Genomic DNA, 14,953 nt, shown 5'->3' on the forward strand with positions numbered 1-14,953 from the left:
CGGGCGGGGTCCTAAATGACCAATCAGCACTACCTTTCGGCACCAGCAGGCCACAGTCTCCTTAGCAGGCCACCCCCAACAAGGACAGGATCCGAAAATGGGGGAAAAACAATTGTTCCAAGACCTGTAGGGATTTCGAGTCTCAAAAGCTACACACTCCCACGAGTGTGCACACACATGCACGGACGGCGACTGACACCGGACGTGCATGCAAGCACGGCCACACCTGGGTGCCCCTGGGCCACCCCCCCTCCGTGGGGCCACCCCCTGTGCTCCCCAGCAGTGACGTCCCCCAGGGCAGGGCAGCCTGACCGGCGTGGTGTCCCGGGCGCAAACGGAGGAGCACCGAGATTCACCCAGCATCCAATCAGAAACCCGGAAAGAGGGCCAGCGAGTTTCAGAAACCCTCGACTCCCATAATCACAAGTTGACTCCTCGACTTTCACACTCTGTCCTTCAGGGTTCCAAACACCAGGCTGCAAAGACGGGAGAGGCCGTCTGCAGCTCTCGCAGAGGCGGCGAGAAAAGGCTGACCAGCGAGTTGACAAACCCTCCCAGAGCCTCATAAGGAAGCTATTATTTGAGAATTAGGGGAGTCATTAGCTCTCGGATGGCGGCGATAGAAGCCCGTAGAGTCATCTAATGAACCCGTTTTAGGGGCTTTCTCCAGCCTGGGGACAAGCACATAAATGGCTGTTGAGGCAGAGGGGTGGGGCAGGGCCCCCAAGCCTTGAGTGCATCCCACTATCCTCCCACCCCAAGACAGAGCCAGCACCCCGTGGGACCCGGCGGAACTTGCTGAATAAAAGCAGCTGACAGAGACACACCGACCAGAACACACTCTTTACACGGCAGGATCACCGGATTCCACCGAACAGAACCACCTTCTCACTAGTTTCATAACTCGGGAAACAGTTCCCCAGATGCACCTGAATTATTAACACAAAAGCATCCTCCCCCCCCCCCCCCCCGCCCCAAAACAGATGGGACACACGGAAGCGCAGTCCATGCCTCCCCCGCCCCCAGGGGAGGACAATCGCCCGCAAAACCTTCCACGGCGCTCAGGTGGACACGCACCCCATTCCACCTGGTGTCACTCGGGGCCCCGCACGCTGCGGGGCAGGTCCCTTGCAGAATGAATCCGTCCCCCAGCTCCCACCGGGGTCGCGGCGGGAGCGACTCCACAACCGACTGCTCCAGAGAAGGGGGTCTCTGGGATGGCGATGGGGCTCCAAGGGGGAGGCACTGAGGGGACGCGTCTGGAAGCTGCGAGGTGCCCACCAAGTGGACACGTATTTTAATAATAATTTTAAAAATCCAGACTGCACGCTTATTGTAGGGGGCTGGGAGATAGGAAGCGAGTTGGGAAGCCGCGACGGCGCGGGGGACTGTCTCGGGGCTGGGGGTGGGGTGCAGCGACGGCCGCGTCGGGGGCCGCCGCCGGGCAGCGCCTTCGGTGACCCCGCCGGGAGCCCCGAGGGGCGGAAACGCAGGCGGGGGCCAGCCGGGGCCTGGGATCGCCCGCTCCCTCGCGCTCGCGAGCTCTCGGTCTCTGCCTCGTTCTTCATTTTTTTTTTTTTTTAATTATCAGGATTGTTGTGAATAATAAAAGAGAAGGGCCCAGCCGGGCTGGGCCAGCCGGGCCGGGCCACCCACGCTGTCATCTTTTGTGCAGGGCCGGCGGGGACGCCCCAGCCCAGCCCCCGCGCGCGCCCCCGGCCCCGGGCCGGACGCCCCCGCCTCCCGCCCCCGGCCCCGCCATTGTCCGGCCGCGCCGCCCCCGCCCGAGGCCCGGCGGGCGCCCCCGGGCCGGGCGGTTAACGCCCCCAACCGCCTCGCGGGCCGGGACAAAGCGCGGCGGCCGCGGCCCGAGCAGGCCGCGCCCGAGGCCTGGGCCTCGCGTCCCGGGCGCCCGCCCGCAGCCCGGGGCGCGGCGCGGGGGCGGCGGCGGCGGCGGCGGCGGCGGCGGCGGTGGTGGCGGTGGTGGCGGCGGCGGCGGCGGCGGGGCCCGAGCTCGGACGCGGCGGCCGCCTCCCCGCGGGCTCACCTGAGGCGGCGCGCGCGGCCCGGTCCGGAGCAGCGGCGCGCGCTCCCCCGCCCTCGGCGTCGCACCCCCAGGCCCCGCTCGGGCCGGGCCCCGCTCGGTCGCTGGCGGCCGAGCCCTCCGCGAGCGCCCCGGGCGGGGCTTATGAGGCCGCGCGCCAGCTCCGCCCTGGCTCCCATTGGACCCCGAGCCCACGCCCGCGCGTCCATTGGCTGCCGCTGACAGCTCCGCCCCTCCCCTCCGCCGGGCCCATCAACATCGCACGGCCCGCCCCCCGCGCGCCTCGATTGGGCGAGCGCCGGCGCTGGCCTCACGTCCCCATTGGCTGAGAGGCCGGGACACGCCGGTGCCCACCCACGTGCCCGCTGACCGGCTCCGTTTTCATTGGAAGCGGCGTACGCCAGCCAAGCTAGCCGCTACCAACCCGACGGCCGCTGGGCCTCGGATTGACAAGGGCGCCTCGGGGACCGCCCAACGACCGCACGGGGACAAGTGAGCATTGGCTTACGGGGTGAGCCCGAGGCGCGGACTGGCTGAGGCGAATGCCAATCAGGGTCCGGGCCCCGCCCCGGTTATCAGGCTGCAACTGAGTACGTGAGACCCAGCACAACATCAGCACCCGGCCCGGGAGGCATGGGGAAGGGGTTCGAGACCCGTGGCCGGAACTTGGACGCAGAGCTCCCCAGTTCATTAAGTCCTGATGTGGGAAGCAGCTCCCGTGCAACCCGTTTTGCAAAACAGGAGAACGGTCGCGCGGCAAGCGTCCCTCCTCTGCCCCCCAAAAAGCCAAATTTATTTCCATCGCGATCAACCAACCTTTGCAAAGCGGCAAGGCCCACCGGGTAGTTAGGTGCGCTCCCCCGAGTTCCCTAACACCAAGGTTCCAAGCTCACCTGGGCCCCACACCTCACTGGAACCTGGCTGGGCCTCCGTTTCCCCCGTGAAGTGGGTGTGATGGTAACACTCAGGCACACGCTCAGCCGACCCCGCCGGCCCCTCCCCAAGAGATGCTTTGAGAATGAGCTTGTGCAGTAGGCAACAGTGGGGTGCGTCGCGGGTAGCTCGCGGGCACTCGTGTGAATTGGCAGCAGTTTCCCAGTGACATCTATGTCACCCACACTGTAAACCCCCCCGGAGGTCAGGCACCCTGAACAGCCCCCCCGGAGCTCACGTCTTCAGTGCCCAAGGTGTCGCTGTCCACACGCATCTACAGGGTACCAGCCAGGTAATTTGGGGCACGGGGCACTCCGCAGCACTTCCAACTGTGGAGCAGTCTAACAAGAGGGCGGTCTCCATGCAGTGCCCTGGAATGATCCCCTACACACTTTTTTTTTTTTTAAGATTTTATTTATTCATTTGACATACAGAGATCACAAGTAGGCAGAGAGGCAGGCAGAGAGAGAGGAGGAAGCAGGCTCCCCGCTGAGCGGAGAGCCTGATGTGGGGCTCCATCCCAGGACCCCGGGATCATGACCCGAGCGGAAGGCAGAGGCTTTAACCCACTGAGCCACCCAGGCTTCCCCCTACACACTTTCATGAGCAAGCTGCAGTATGGTCCGGAACTCGGGGTCCACTAACCTACCTTAGGGAGAAGACACACCGGTCCTGGGTCGTGTGGTCTCCAAGAGCTCGCATCTGGGACAGTGCACAGAGAAAGGTCACCTCGGCAGAGAGAAAAGGAAATCTTTGGAGAGAGGAGAGAGCCACACCAGGAGAAAACGTGGTTGGTGGGGACTTGAATCTGCTCAGGGAGATTGTCTGTTCTCATGGGACCATATTCATAGACTCCTCCTATAGTTAAAATTTAACTTTAAAAATGGGAAAGAGCATCTGCCCCCAAGGAACTCCCTAACCAGTGGGAAAGACAAATGTCCTTTGATCATGGTAACACAGTATCCGAGGTGCAACAATGGAGGGTCCCCCCCCACCCCCAAAAACACACACAGGCCTTTTGCTCTCCTGTAAGATGGTCAGTTCCAGGTGTTTGGAGAACACAGACTCAAAAAAAAAAAAATTTTTTTTTTAATTGGAGCGCCTAAATAGTTATCAACTTTCTTATTTTCTCCGGGGAGACTTCTTTTTTTTTTTTTTAAATGCCATCTCTTATGAAAAATTGAACATTAACAATTGTAGAATCCAGACAGTGGCTGTTTATTTCAATTCAACTTTTCTGTTTGAAAGTTTGCATGATAGAATGTCAGGGAAGGGGTGCCTGGGTGGCTCAGTGAGTTAAAGCCTCTGCCTTCAGCTCAGGTCATGGTCTCAGGGTCCTGGGATCGAGCCCCGCATCGAGCCCCGCATCGGGCTCTCCGCTCAGCGGGGAGCCTGCTTCTCTCTCTCTCTCTCTGCCTGCCTCTCTGCCTACTTGTGATCTCTCTGTCAAGTAAATAAATAAAATCTTTTAAAAAATAAATAATAATTTTTAAAAAAGAATGTTAGGGAACAAAATACAAGCATTGCCATTTAATTAAAAAGGGTCCTATGCGAAGTAGAAAGGACACAGGATTTTCAAATGGGCAAACTCTCCGGGGGATAAATCATCTGGGTTTTCTCCAGGTCTTTGCAGACTGGTACAAATCTCATGAATGGCTGGGACTGGGAGGGCTAGTACCCCTCCCTGAACAAGCCTCGAGCAGCCCAGGGCCGACTCACTTTGTTTTTGAAGATTTTATTTATTTATTTTAAGGAGGGGGCAGAGAAAGGGAGAGAATGAGCCAGGGGAAGGGGCAGAGGGAGGAGAGAGAATTTGTCAAGCAGACTCCACCCGGAGCCGGACGTGGGACTCACTCTCACCACCCTGAGAGCCGAAACCAAGAGTCTCGCTCAACTCACCAAGCCACCCGGGCGCCCCGGGCCAGCTCATTTCTAACTGGTCACCCCCTTCCCCATATAGGCAAGGTGCAGAGCCTCCCCTCCCCTCCCAGACAGGCCAGTCCGATGCACAGAGATGCTTGGAAAGGTAAACTCCTATGTGCTTTAAAAATGCATTTTTTAAAAGTATACGTGGAGGAGGAATTCTTTTATTTACTAACTTTTAAGTAGATTCCTCCCTGGGTATAAAGCCCGACTCCGGGCTTGAGCCCACGACCCTGAGATCAAGACCGGAGCTCAGATCAAGGGTCAGACACTCAACCGACTGAGCCCCTCAGGCGCCCGTGGAGGAGGAATCCTGACCGTCCATTTCACTCCAAGTACGTATCACTAGGCATACATGTAGTAGGTTTCCCGGTTTGTTTTTTTATCTTTTTTTTTCCAAAGATTTTATTTATTTGACAGAGATCACAAGTAGGCAGAGAGGCAGGCAGAGAGAGGGGGGAAGCAGGCTCCCCGCAGAGCAGAGAGCCCAATGTGGGGCTCGATCCCAGGACCCCGGGATCATGACCTGAGCCGAAGGCAGAGAGGCTCAACCCACTGAGCCACCCGGGTGCACTCTGGTTTCCCGTTTTTGAGCGCACACACGCAAACATGTGCACACCAGCCCACATCTCATGTTTGTTTCCTAAAGCACTAGACGAGGTGGTCACTTACAAAACGAACTGAAATGAATAGAAAACCAGCCCAAGGCAGTATGTATAAAAGCACTGTCCTCACTTTGTGTCTAAATCTGTATACACCTTCGTATGTGCCGTGGCTGTGCCACGGCCCTGGGTAAGCCAGTTACCCTCCCTGGGTCTCAACTGCAAAATGGCTAGGAGTCAAAACTGTGTTAGAGGGCTCTGTTGAGACTGAGCACCGTGGTGCCGGGCATACAGGTGCGCAACAGGTGTAAAGAAAGCCTGACCAGGTGAACCAATTTTATAACCTGGAGTGGGGGCGCCTGGGTAGCTCAGTCGTTAAGCATCTGCCTTCAGCTCAGGTCACAATCCCAGGGACCTAGGATCAAACCCCACATCACGTTCCCTGCTCTGCGGGAAGCCTGTTTCTTCCTCTCCCACTCCCCGTTTGTGTTCCCTGTCCCGCTATCTGTCAAATAAATAAAATCTTGAAGAAGAAAAAAAAAAAAACTGGAGTGGAGGAAAAGAAGGAACATGCTTTACATCAAAAAATCAGCTGGGTGGATTTATTTATTTATTTTTAAAGATTTTATTTATTTATTTGACAGAGATCACAGGTAGGCAGAGAGGCAGGCAGAGAGAGAGGGGGAGGCTGGCTCCTTGCTGAGCAGAGAGCCTGAACGCGGGGCTCGACCCCAGGACCCTGGGATCATGACCCAGGTTGAAGGCAGAGGCTTTAACCCACTGAGCCACCCAGGTGCCTTTTTAAATCCACCCAGGTAGGGTCCCTGGGTGGCTCAGTGGGTTAAAGCCTCTGTCTTCAGCCTGGGTCATGATCCCAGGGTCCTGGGATCGAGCCCCGCGTCAGGCTCTCTGCTCAGCAGGGAGCCTGCCTCCCCCTCTCTCTCTGCCTGTCTCTCTGCCTACTTGTGATCTCTGTCTGTCAAATAAATAAGTAAAATCTTTTTAAAAAAGAAAAAAGGCAGTTAATCCAGGGGCACCTGGGCGGCTCCATCAGTTAAACGGCTGCCTTCGGCTCGGGTCTTCACTCGGGGTCCTGGGATCGAGCCGCACACCAGGCTCCCTGCTCAGTAACGGAGTCTGCTTCTCCCTCTCCCTCTGCTCCTGCTCTCCTGCTCAAATAAAAAAAAATCTTTAAAAATAAACAAATGAAAAGGTGTTTAATCCATCTGATGGTATATTATTCAGCCTTTAAAAGGAGTAAAACATGGACACACTCAGGGAGGGAACCAGACACAGGCCACACGGTGTGTGATTCCACGTGCACGACATGTCCAGAACAGGCTCATCCACGGAAAGGAAGGGGGCTTGAAGGGGCTGGGGTCTGGGGGAATGGCTGGGAGAGGACTGCTGATGGGGATGGGGTTTCTTTTTAGGGTGATGAGAATGTTCTAGAACTAGAGGTGATGGTTGCACAACTCTGAATATACTAAAAACCGGTTAACTGAACGCTTTAAATGAACTTTAGGACCCCGTGAAGCGTGAATATCTTTCAATAAAGCTGTTACGTGACAATAAAAAAAAAAACAAACCAAACCCGACCCTATCGGGAAAGAAACATGCCCTAACGTTGGGATGTTTTTCTTCATAGCAATGGCAAGAATGCCCTTCTGGGTTTTGCTCATTTTTAACAGTGACATTGTTCTTAACTCTCCAAATGAGAGAAACATCCAAAAAGCCCAGTCTCAACAAGCAACCCACCTCTGTGTGTTCTGTCCCCAGGTGAGGGACTGCCTGGGGACACTGGTGGCATTTCCTCCGCTCGTCATAGCTGGGCATGTGTTTTTAGTTCCCGTTCGCACTTGACATTTCCTGGAGACGGAATCGTCTACGGTACAACTGGCCCATTCAAGAAAGGCACAACTCAAAGGACTTTAGTACATCCCCAGATGCGCGCAGCCATCAGCAAACCTAGAACGTTCTCCTCCACCAGACCAAGCGGCCCCACCCACCGCCCCCAAGAGGCTTTCAAGGGCACACTTGACACATGTTAAAGGACCCAGAGAGGCAGAACTTTCTCCTTGCTGTGAACTCAGATCTGCCCATATCGTTACTTCACTGTCAGTAAAAGGTGTGGGCAACAGGTCGATGTGAAAAATCATGTCCGCGAATGTAGCCGCTCCCTTCCCTGGAGCCCACCGTTAAACCTGCCTCCTCCTTGGCCTCCGAACTCTGCCCGAGCCAGCATTTCACATCGTCAGGACTCCCCCTCCCCAACACCCTTGGTGCCCACATGTCCCCGGGTTGCTGATTCAAGCTGATCTCGCAATGGAGATAGCGGGCTGTCTGTTTCCTCAAATGTTAAAAGTGGGGACAGTGGCACTCCCTTGGCGAGCATTAAGGGACCCCTGGCTCCAAGCTGGAAGGCTGGGTTTGGCCCTTGGCCAGTAAAGGTCAATGCCGGACGCCTCCCAAGTGGCACTTAGGGCTGCAGCATGACATCATGTCTTCGACCTGTCCTGTCCTGTCCTCTGAGTGGGCCTGATGCTGCCCGAGGTCAGGGGACAGAGCCGCACCTGCCTGGTGGGCCCCAGAATGACTTGCAAACAGAAGACACAACTCGGTACATCTGTAAAAGGCATTTATTCTGAGAATCTAAAATCTGGACAAAGAACATTGAACTTTTTAGAAAAAGCCTACACGGGATTTTGTCGTTTCTTCCTAATACATTAACAAACCTAATAACAAGGAGGAAAGAAAAACTTTTAAAACAGTATCGCTCCGGTCTGTCTGCAGTTATGGGATTTAAAATATTCCTGTTCTATTGAGGTAAAAGCTGCAAACTTTGGTAAAGTTAGGAAAAAATAAAAATCAACAAATCATTCCCCAAAAAGTATAAAACCAAAAAAAAGAAAAAAAAAACAAAAAACAAAAAACACAACCAAACCCTAAGTTATAGCTTTCTTGGTACATATACAATAACTACAAAAAAATTTCATTCAAAAAAGTACTTAAAAAAATCCCCCTCTTAAAATTCTCGGTTGGTGAGCTGACCAGTCAGTTGAAAGGATCCATAGAAATGAAATCACCCCCCCAAACACTCACCCGGTATCAGGAAGTACTGGCTAACCCCAGTTTGTAGAATCTGGCTGGCGTTTTCAACAATTCAGTGCTAAAAGAGAGCCCCACGTTTACAACAAAAGAAAGACCCCAAGGCACTTGAACATGGCTTCGAACGTGTGCTTCCGTGGTGCTGCAGGCGGGCTGGCCCTTGGCCGCGTGCCCAGCCCCGCGCAGAGCAGTCCGGCGCCAGCAGCCCCGGCCCCCCGCACACCCGGGCAGAGGGCTCTGCGTGCAGGGCCACAACACGGCAGCAGACTGGGAGGCATGGCTTCGGGACAGGCGTTCAAACCCGCCGGCCGGGGACCTCTCCTCTTCCCGGCGGGGGACGGCGGGGCCACCACCGGGCACCGCCGTTGCTGGCTTTTGGGCGGCAAAACGCGGTCAGGGAGATGTGCTCGTTTTCAGCTGCGGGGGCCAAAGCCACACACCTTGGAAAGATTGTTCCAGGCGGCCGGGCGCCTTCGTGCTCGGCGGCGGCGGCACTTCTGGGAGCTTGGCGCTGGGGACACAAGCAGCCGTCGCGCCAAGGCGGTTTTCTAATTCCATCTTCAGAAAAAAATTCCGTTTGTTTTTTTGCTGATAAACTGCAGGCTTGGTTTTTTTCTTTTTTTTTTTTTTAAAAACCCAAATAAAAACACTGGGAAGTCCAACTTTCTTTCTCTGAGCCGCAATACAAACTCCTGAAAATTTATAGGTTCAAAAAGAAAAAACAAAACGAGACAACCAGGAAGACAAGGCTTTTTAAGGGAGTGGAGAAGAATCTACCTGTTTAAGTTAAGCCCACTAAGAACAAAATAGGGGGCGGAGACCCCTGTGACACGTTTTTTTAAAAACTGCCGGCGAGAAGTGCTCGAGGATCATCGGCCGTTGCCGTAGCCGGGGAAGAGCTGGTTGAGGGCGGCCTGCAGCGGCTGGTTCACCTGCATGGCGTAGCTCCGGCCAAGGTCGTAGCGGCACGCCGGGCAGCTGAACACCTGGGCCCGGAAGGATCTGTCCAGGCAGTCCTGCAGGAGAGCGAGAGGTGAGAACACGGTCACTGTCCCAGCCAGCCACCCATGTCCCTGGGCGCTGGCCGAGCGACAACCCCCGACCCCATGTCCCCCAGGACACCCGGCAAGCGACAACCGCTGACCCCATGCCCCCACGTGCAAGGCGAGCGACAACCACCATCTCGGAGTCCAGAGGCCCCTTCCCCCCGACCCTGGGTCTCACTTTCTACTTCCAGGCTGGACTCCCTGGGGCTCCTCGCAGGCCCCAAGTGCATCCTGGCCTCCAGGCCTTGGCATGCATAGCTTGTGCCACCTAACAGGTTTGTCCTCTGGCTCTCCTAGCACTCATGCCTCGGCTCAAGTCACCTCCTCAGAGGGCCCTTCCCGGATGACCGCCCTACTTGTCTCCAAACGGCACCTTCCACCTTCTAGAATCGCCTCGTCCTAACAACGTCCTTATGTGCAACAGGCCAGACACCCCCGCCACTTACAGCGGGCTCGCCGACCCCGCCAGCAACCCGCACAGGACCCCGCCACACACTACGTGCTCAATAAACCCGTGCTGGCAGGATCTCTGGCCCTGAGCCAGACTTCTGGGTTCGCACGCCATCCTCAACTGTGTGACGGCTGGAGAAGCCAGCCACGTGGGACTAGAGAGCTACGGGGCAGGCAAGCCCTGGACAGTCAGCTTCCCGCTCAGGGAAACAGGGAAGGCGCCACCACTCAATGGACACCAGACAGGCAGGTGCCCACACCTCGAGGGCAGCGCCCGGAAACGGGGTGAAGGTCAAGGGTGCAGGAAACCTGCCGAAGCCACAGCACACCCAACCACGGCGCACACGCCGCGGCTCCTGCTCCCGTCTGTAGAACTCAAGTCCTTTCCCGACAGTCCGCAACCTTGACGCCAGAGACTGAAGACCGTTCTTTCCACTCAACACAACTAAGGTTCAGGGCCACGTTCACAAACCGGGCTCTGGACTGCGGACACCCCAAGTGTCCATCTCCGCGCTGCAATGTTATTCAGCCTTAAAAAGAAAGGGAAGGGGCGCCTGGGGGGCTCAGTCAGTTGAACGTCTCGACTCGGGTCCCAGCTCAGGTCTTGATCTCAGGTTTGTGAGTGCAAGCCCCATGCTGGGCTCCACGCTGGGCATGGAGCCTACTTTAAAAAAAGAAAAAGGGGGAGAACGGATCCTGACAGCTGCCACGATGTGGACCCTGGGCTCAGTGACAGGACTCATCCCGCAGGACCCCACTCCCAGGAGGTCCCTAGAGGAGGAGATGGTGGGAGCTCGGGCAGGGGGTGGGGAGTCCGTGCTTTGTGGGGACAGAGTCTCTGTTTGGGGAGATAGAAAGTTCTAGAAACGGGTGGTCACTGGACGAGGTGAGTGTGCTTCACGTCGCTGAGCTGTACACTCAAGAGACGCTTAAGATAGCGATTTTTACTTTGTGGGTATTTTACTACAATCAAGTAATTTCTTAGTAGAGTAGAAACAAAATCAGGTGCTGGGACACGTAGGCCAAGGCCGTCTTCCTGTGACCACTCAGGGGCTGAGGTTCTTGCGGTGACCAGTGACAGACACAAAGGCCAGCAGCCCCTTCTTCCACGGCACCTGTGCGGGCTCTGCTGAGACGCTCAGTACCAGACTCCCCACAACCCACTCGGTTTCTGTGTCCTGACCCACCAGCCCTGCCGCGGCAAGGCTGGAGACCAGACCACCGTGGCACAGAGGCTGGCCGGGAAGGGGCTGCCCCATTCCTCTTCACTGAGGCAATGGAGGCTCAGAGGACCTGGGTGGCTTTCCAAGGCCATAAAACCCCTGCTCGGGGCACGCAGGGCTTCTGTCCTGGGCCACGCAGCGGGGTGGCAGGGCCCGAGGACAGAAAAGGGAAAGGCCTGACCTGCCGCACTGGGGGATGCTCTTGGAGCCCCGGCCCTGGTGAGACAGCGGACACAGGGGCCTGGACCAGGATAACCCCAAGGCGAGAAAGGGGGCTGGCAGCTCGGAGAGGCAAGGACAGTCCCTTCCACCCCAACTACCTGCGTGCCCCGCCCACAAGTTCCTCCGGACCGAGTCTAACTAGGAGACACCACAAAAAAGCCATTTTCCCTGCTCACCAGCACACCCAGCTGCACAACTCTGCCTCCCGGGGATGGGGGGGGGGTGTCAGGAACCGCTGCGATTATAGCAACCGGGGGTGCTCCTGGCACAGAGGGGGTGGATCAGGGACGCTCCTCAGGACGCCCCCGCAGAGCGCGACCCACCCCAGCATCAGCATGCATGGCTGCAGAGGAGACCTCGCCCTCCCACCTCCCACCCCACGTCTCTCTTCCAGTCCAGCCCTCCTGACTGACAACCCTCCAGGCCCCACGTCCCAGCCCTTGTCCCCTACAGGCGCCCCTGCTTCAATCTGCGTGCCCGTCCAGGCTTCTGCGCATGCCATTCTGTCCCCCCCTGAGATGCCACCTCCTCTGGGAAGTCCTCCCTCCCATTCCTCTAGGAGCCAAATACCTCAGACCTCTCCAGCCCAGCCCACGGCATGCTCAGTCAATATTTATCACACCCAGACCTCAGGCTGGGACTGCCACCCACCCTCTCTCGTCCTGGACCCCCAGCCACCTAGAAGGCCGGGGGAGAACATTCTGGAGACAGGAGAACCAGAGAACACTCCTAAGGCAGGTAGTCTACGACCTGCTGGAGGAACAGGCAGAGGACCAACATGGCTTAAGGTCCCAGGGAGGTGGGCAGGGTGAGGACAATGTCGTCTGAGCACCACCACCCACCCCCACCCCCGGCCCACAGCCGCCCCCGCACCTTGCACACGTTGTGCTGACACACGGTCGTGATGGGGCGGAACACGAGCTCCTGGCAGCAGATGCACTGGAACGCCTCCTCCACTTTACTCAGGAACTTCTGGAACTGGAGGAGAGCGTGTGAGAGCGGACTGGACCCCCCTGTGACAGTGTCGGACCCGGTGCCCCTCACCCTCGCCAGGGGCCAGAAGCAGCTCTTGCCCACGTGAAGACGAGGACCAGAGCCCGGAGGAGCGAAGGCCAAGGCCCCGAGACAAGGTGACCAGGACCGAGAGCCCGGGAGAGGATGTCAGAGGTAACAGGCCAACTCCAAGGGGACGCGTCTGTCCGGAGGGAGGCACAGAGAGCCCAGTCCCACCAGGTATGGGCTGTGGCCAGAGGACACCGAGCTGGCGGCCACCCATCTAGGTCACGCATCCTGCTCAAGGCAGGCGGGTCCAGAAGAGACAGGCCTAGTTCAGCAGCTCAGAAGGCCGAACACAGACGGACCTCCTGACCCAGCAGTCCCATGCGTGGGACTGTGCCTGAGGCGGGGAAGCTGTGGTGTTCACCTGCCCCCCGCCGTGGGCTCAGCACCGCGGTCCCAGCAGGGGTGCGTGCCAGCCTGTGGCCACCAGTGCCCACCCACAGGTGAATGGACACACCCAACATGGCCCACCCACATGCCAGAAGGTTACTCGGCCTTAAGAAGGAAGGGACCCTGGCCCCTGCCACGATGTGAGCGGGCCCCGAGGACGACGAGCTCAGCGAGAGCGGCCAGACCCAGAAGGACCCGTCCCGCAGGACCTCACTCCCAGGAGGGCCCCAGAGGAGTCCCGTCCACACAGACGGAGAGGAGAGGGTGGGAGCTAGGGCTGGCGCAGGGGGTAGAGAGTCCGTGCTTCCTGGGCACAGAGTCTCTGTGTGGGAGATGGAAAGTTCTGGAGACGGATTGTATAGGGTGGTCGCAGGACAGAGTGAGTGTGCTTTATGCCGCTGAGCTGTGCGCTTAGACATGGTGACAACGGGGAATGATTTCTATTTCACCACCTCAACAAAGAGGAGGGGAGAGGACGTCCGGGCCGGGGAGGGGTGGGGGTGGCGGGCACTCACCGTCCCGTCTTTGAGCGACTTCAGGATCTCACTCCACAGCTTAGTGTTGCTCTGGTCCTCCTTGATGAGGCTGCTCTGCTGCGCCGTGAGGCTGTAGGGCTCCACCTTACTCTTCTTAGGTGTCCCTCCCGGGGACCCAGCGCCAGCCCTGCCACCTGCGGGGACAGAACAGAGAAAGAGGGTGAGGGCGGGCAGCTGGGCAGCCGGGTGCGCGGGGAGGCCGCCGCAGACACACCCACCTCCGGACTTGGTCTTGCGCTTGCCCTTCCTGGGGGACGGGAAGGTCCCCTCCTCCTCCATCTCCTCCTCGTCCCCCTGGGCCTCTCTCTTGCTGTTCTCCTTCTCCTTCTCCTTCCTGGCCCGGGCCTCCAGGTAGCCTTCCGGGTACTGCAAGAGGAGGGAGCTGGCCGTGAGGACCACTGGGGGGGGGGGGCGCGCGGGGCATCCAGGAACCAGGGACGGTCTCACCCGGCCCCCTTCCTGCCCCCTCCCTCGTGGACAGTCCCCCCCGCCCAGCCCACACTGGCGGCTCCGAGACTTGGACTCCTTCTCCTGACTCAGCCTCCAGGGAGCTCCGGGAAGTGAGCCTCTAATCACTCAACGTACCAGGGAGAAAAGGGCCAAGGGCGCCCTGTGCACCTGACGGGGCAGAGGCGAAGCGGTGAACAGGCACAGAACACGCTCACCATCAGATCTGGCGACTAACAGCGTCTAATCGTTATCCTCACTCGTTCGTTTAGAGGTAGGCAAGCTCTCCCACGAGGGGCCAGGCAGCAGCCCTCCCAGCCTCAGAGCTCCGCGGTAGCCCAAAAGCCAGCAGGGCTCGGAAGGGAATGGACCAGTGGGGCTGGGCCTCCAGCAAACGGGATTTACAAAGACATGGCCCCAAGGCCTTGGATCCCCGACCCAATTTTGAGGAGTCTGGACCCCCCAAGGGTCTAACAGGCATTACTTAAGAAGAACCCCATCTCTGAGGCACATCCGATCACGGGGGATTTCTCCAGCGTGTCATCTAGAAACTGTCCAGCGTCTCCGGCAACACAAGCGTGACATCACTGACACCCCCACCAGAGGCTGGAGGCTCCCGTCCCGCCGCAATTTTTCTCCCCTGTTCTTTAGCTTCTGAAATCCTCCATGGTGCAAACATCATGTGCAAGAGACAACTTTGTGACCCCGGGGGGAGGCGCTATCTGATTCTCAGTAGCAATTAAGATTCCTTAAATAGTCCCACACTGAGTTACCAGCTGTGAAGAGACTCGCCGTAATGAACAGCAACACCATAATTATGGGGCAGAAAGGGCGCGCCGCACACCGGCTGAACCCTGGGAGATCTAGCTGCTGCGAGGTGAGCGAGGGCTCCGGGGGAGTGTTCCTCCCCACATCCTGCCGGTTTTTTGGGTTTGCCTGTGTGCGCCTGGAGGCGGCATGAAGCCTAGCA

At 57.8% G+C, this 14,953-nt stretch overlaps 2 protein-coding genes across 5 annotated transcripts in view; both read right to left on the bottom strand.

The window, feature by feature from the left end:
* Positions 1-2,120, bottom strand: part of KDM4B (lysine demethylase 4B) — a 133,396-nt gene extending 131,276 nt beyond the window's left edge. Inside the window, 1 exon segment of the mRNA XM_080799416.1 lies at positions 2,048-2,120. The gene's annotated coding sequence lies outside the window, so the exon portion shown is untranslated.
* Positions 2,121-8,125: 6,005 nt separating this feature from the next.
* UHRF1 (ubiquitin like with PHD and ring finger domains 1) overlaps positions 8,126-14,953 on the bottom strand; it is a 38,097-nt gene continuing 31,269 nt past the window's right edge. For all 4 annotated transcript variants that reach the window (XM_080799466.1, XM_080799465.1, XM_080799467.1 and 1 more), the window contains 4 exons: positions 13,755-13,902; positions 13,516-13,670; positions 12,425-12,529; positions 8,126-9,626 (listed from right to left, as the gene is read on the bottom strand). In XM_080799466.1, the coding sequence (XP_080655592.1) occupies positions 9,480-9,626; positions 12,425-12,529; positions 13,516-13,670; positions 13,755-13,902 (555 nt within the window). In that variant the 3' untranslated portion in view covers positions 8,126-9,479. The remainder of the gene's footprint in view (positions 9,627-12,424; positions 12,530-13,515; positions 13,671-13,754; positions 13,903-14,953) is intronic.

The sequence above is a fragment of the Martes martes genome (genome assembly GCF_963455335.1).
Source record: "Martes martes genome assembly, chromosome: 1".
Taxonomy (NCBI): Eukaryota; Metazoa; Chordata; class Mammalia; order Carnivora; family Mustelidae; genus Martes; species Martes martes.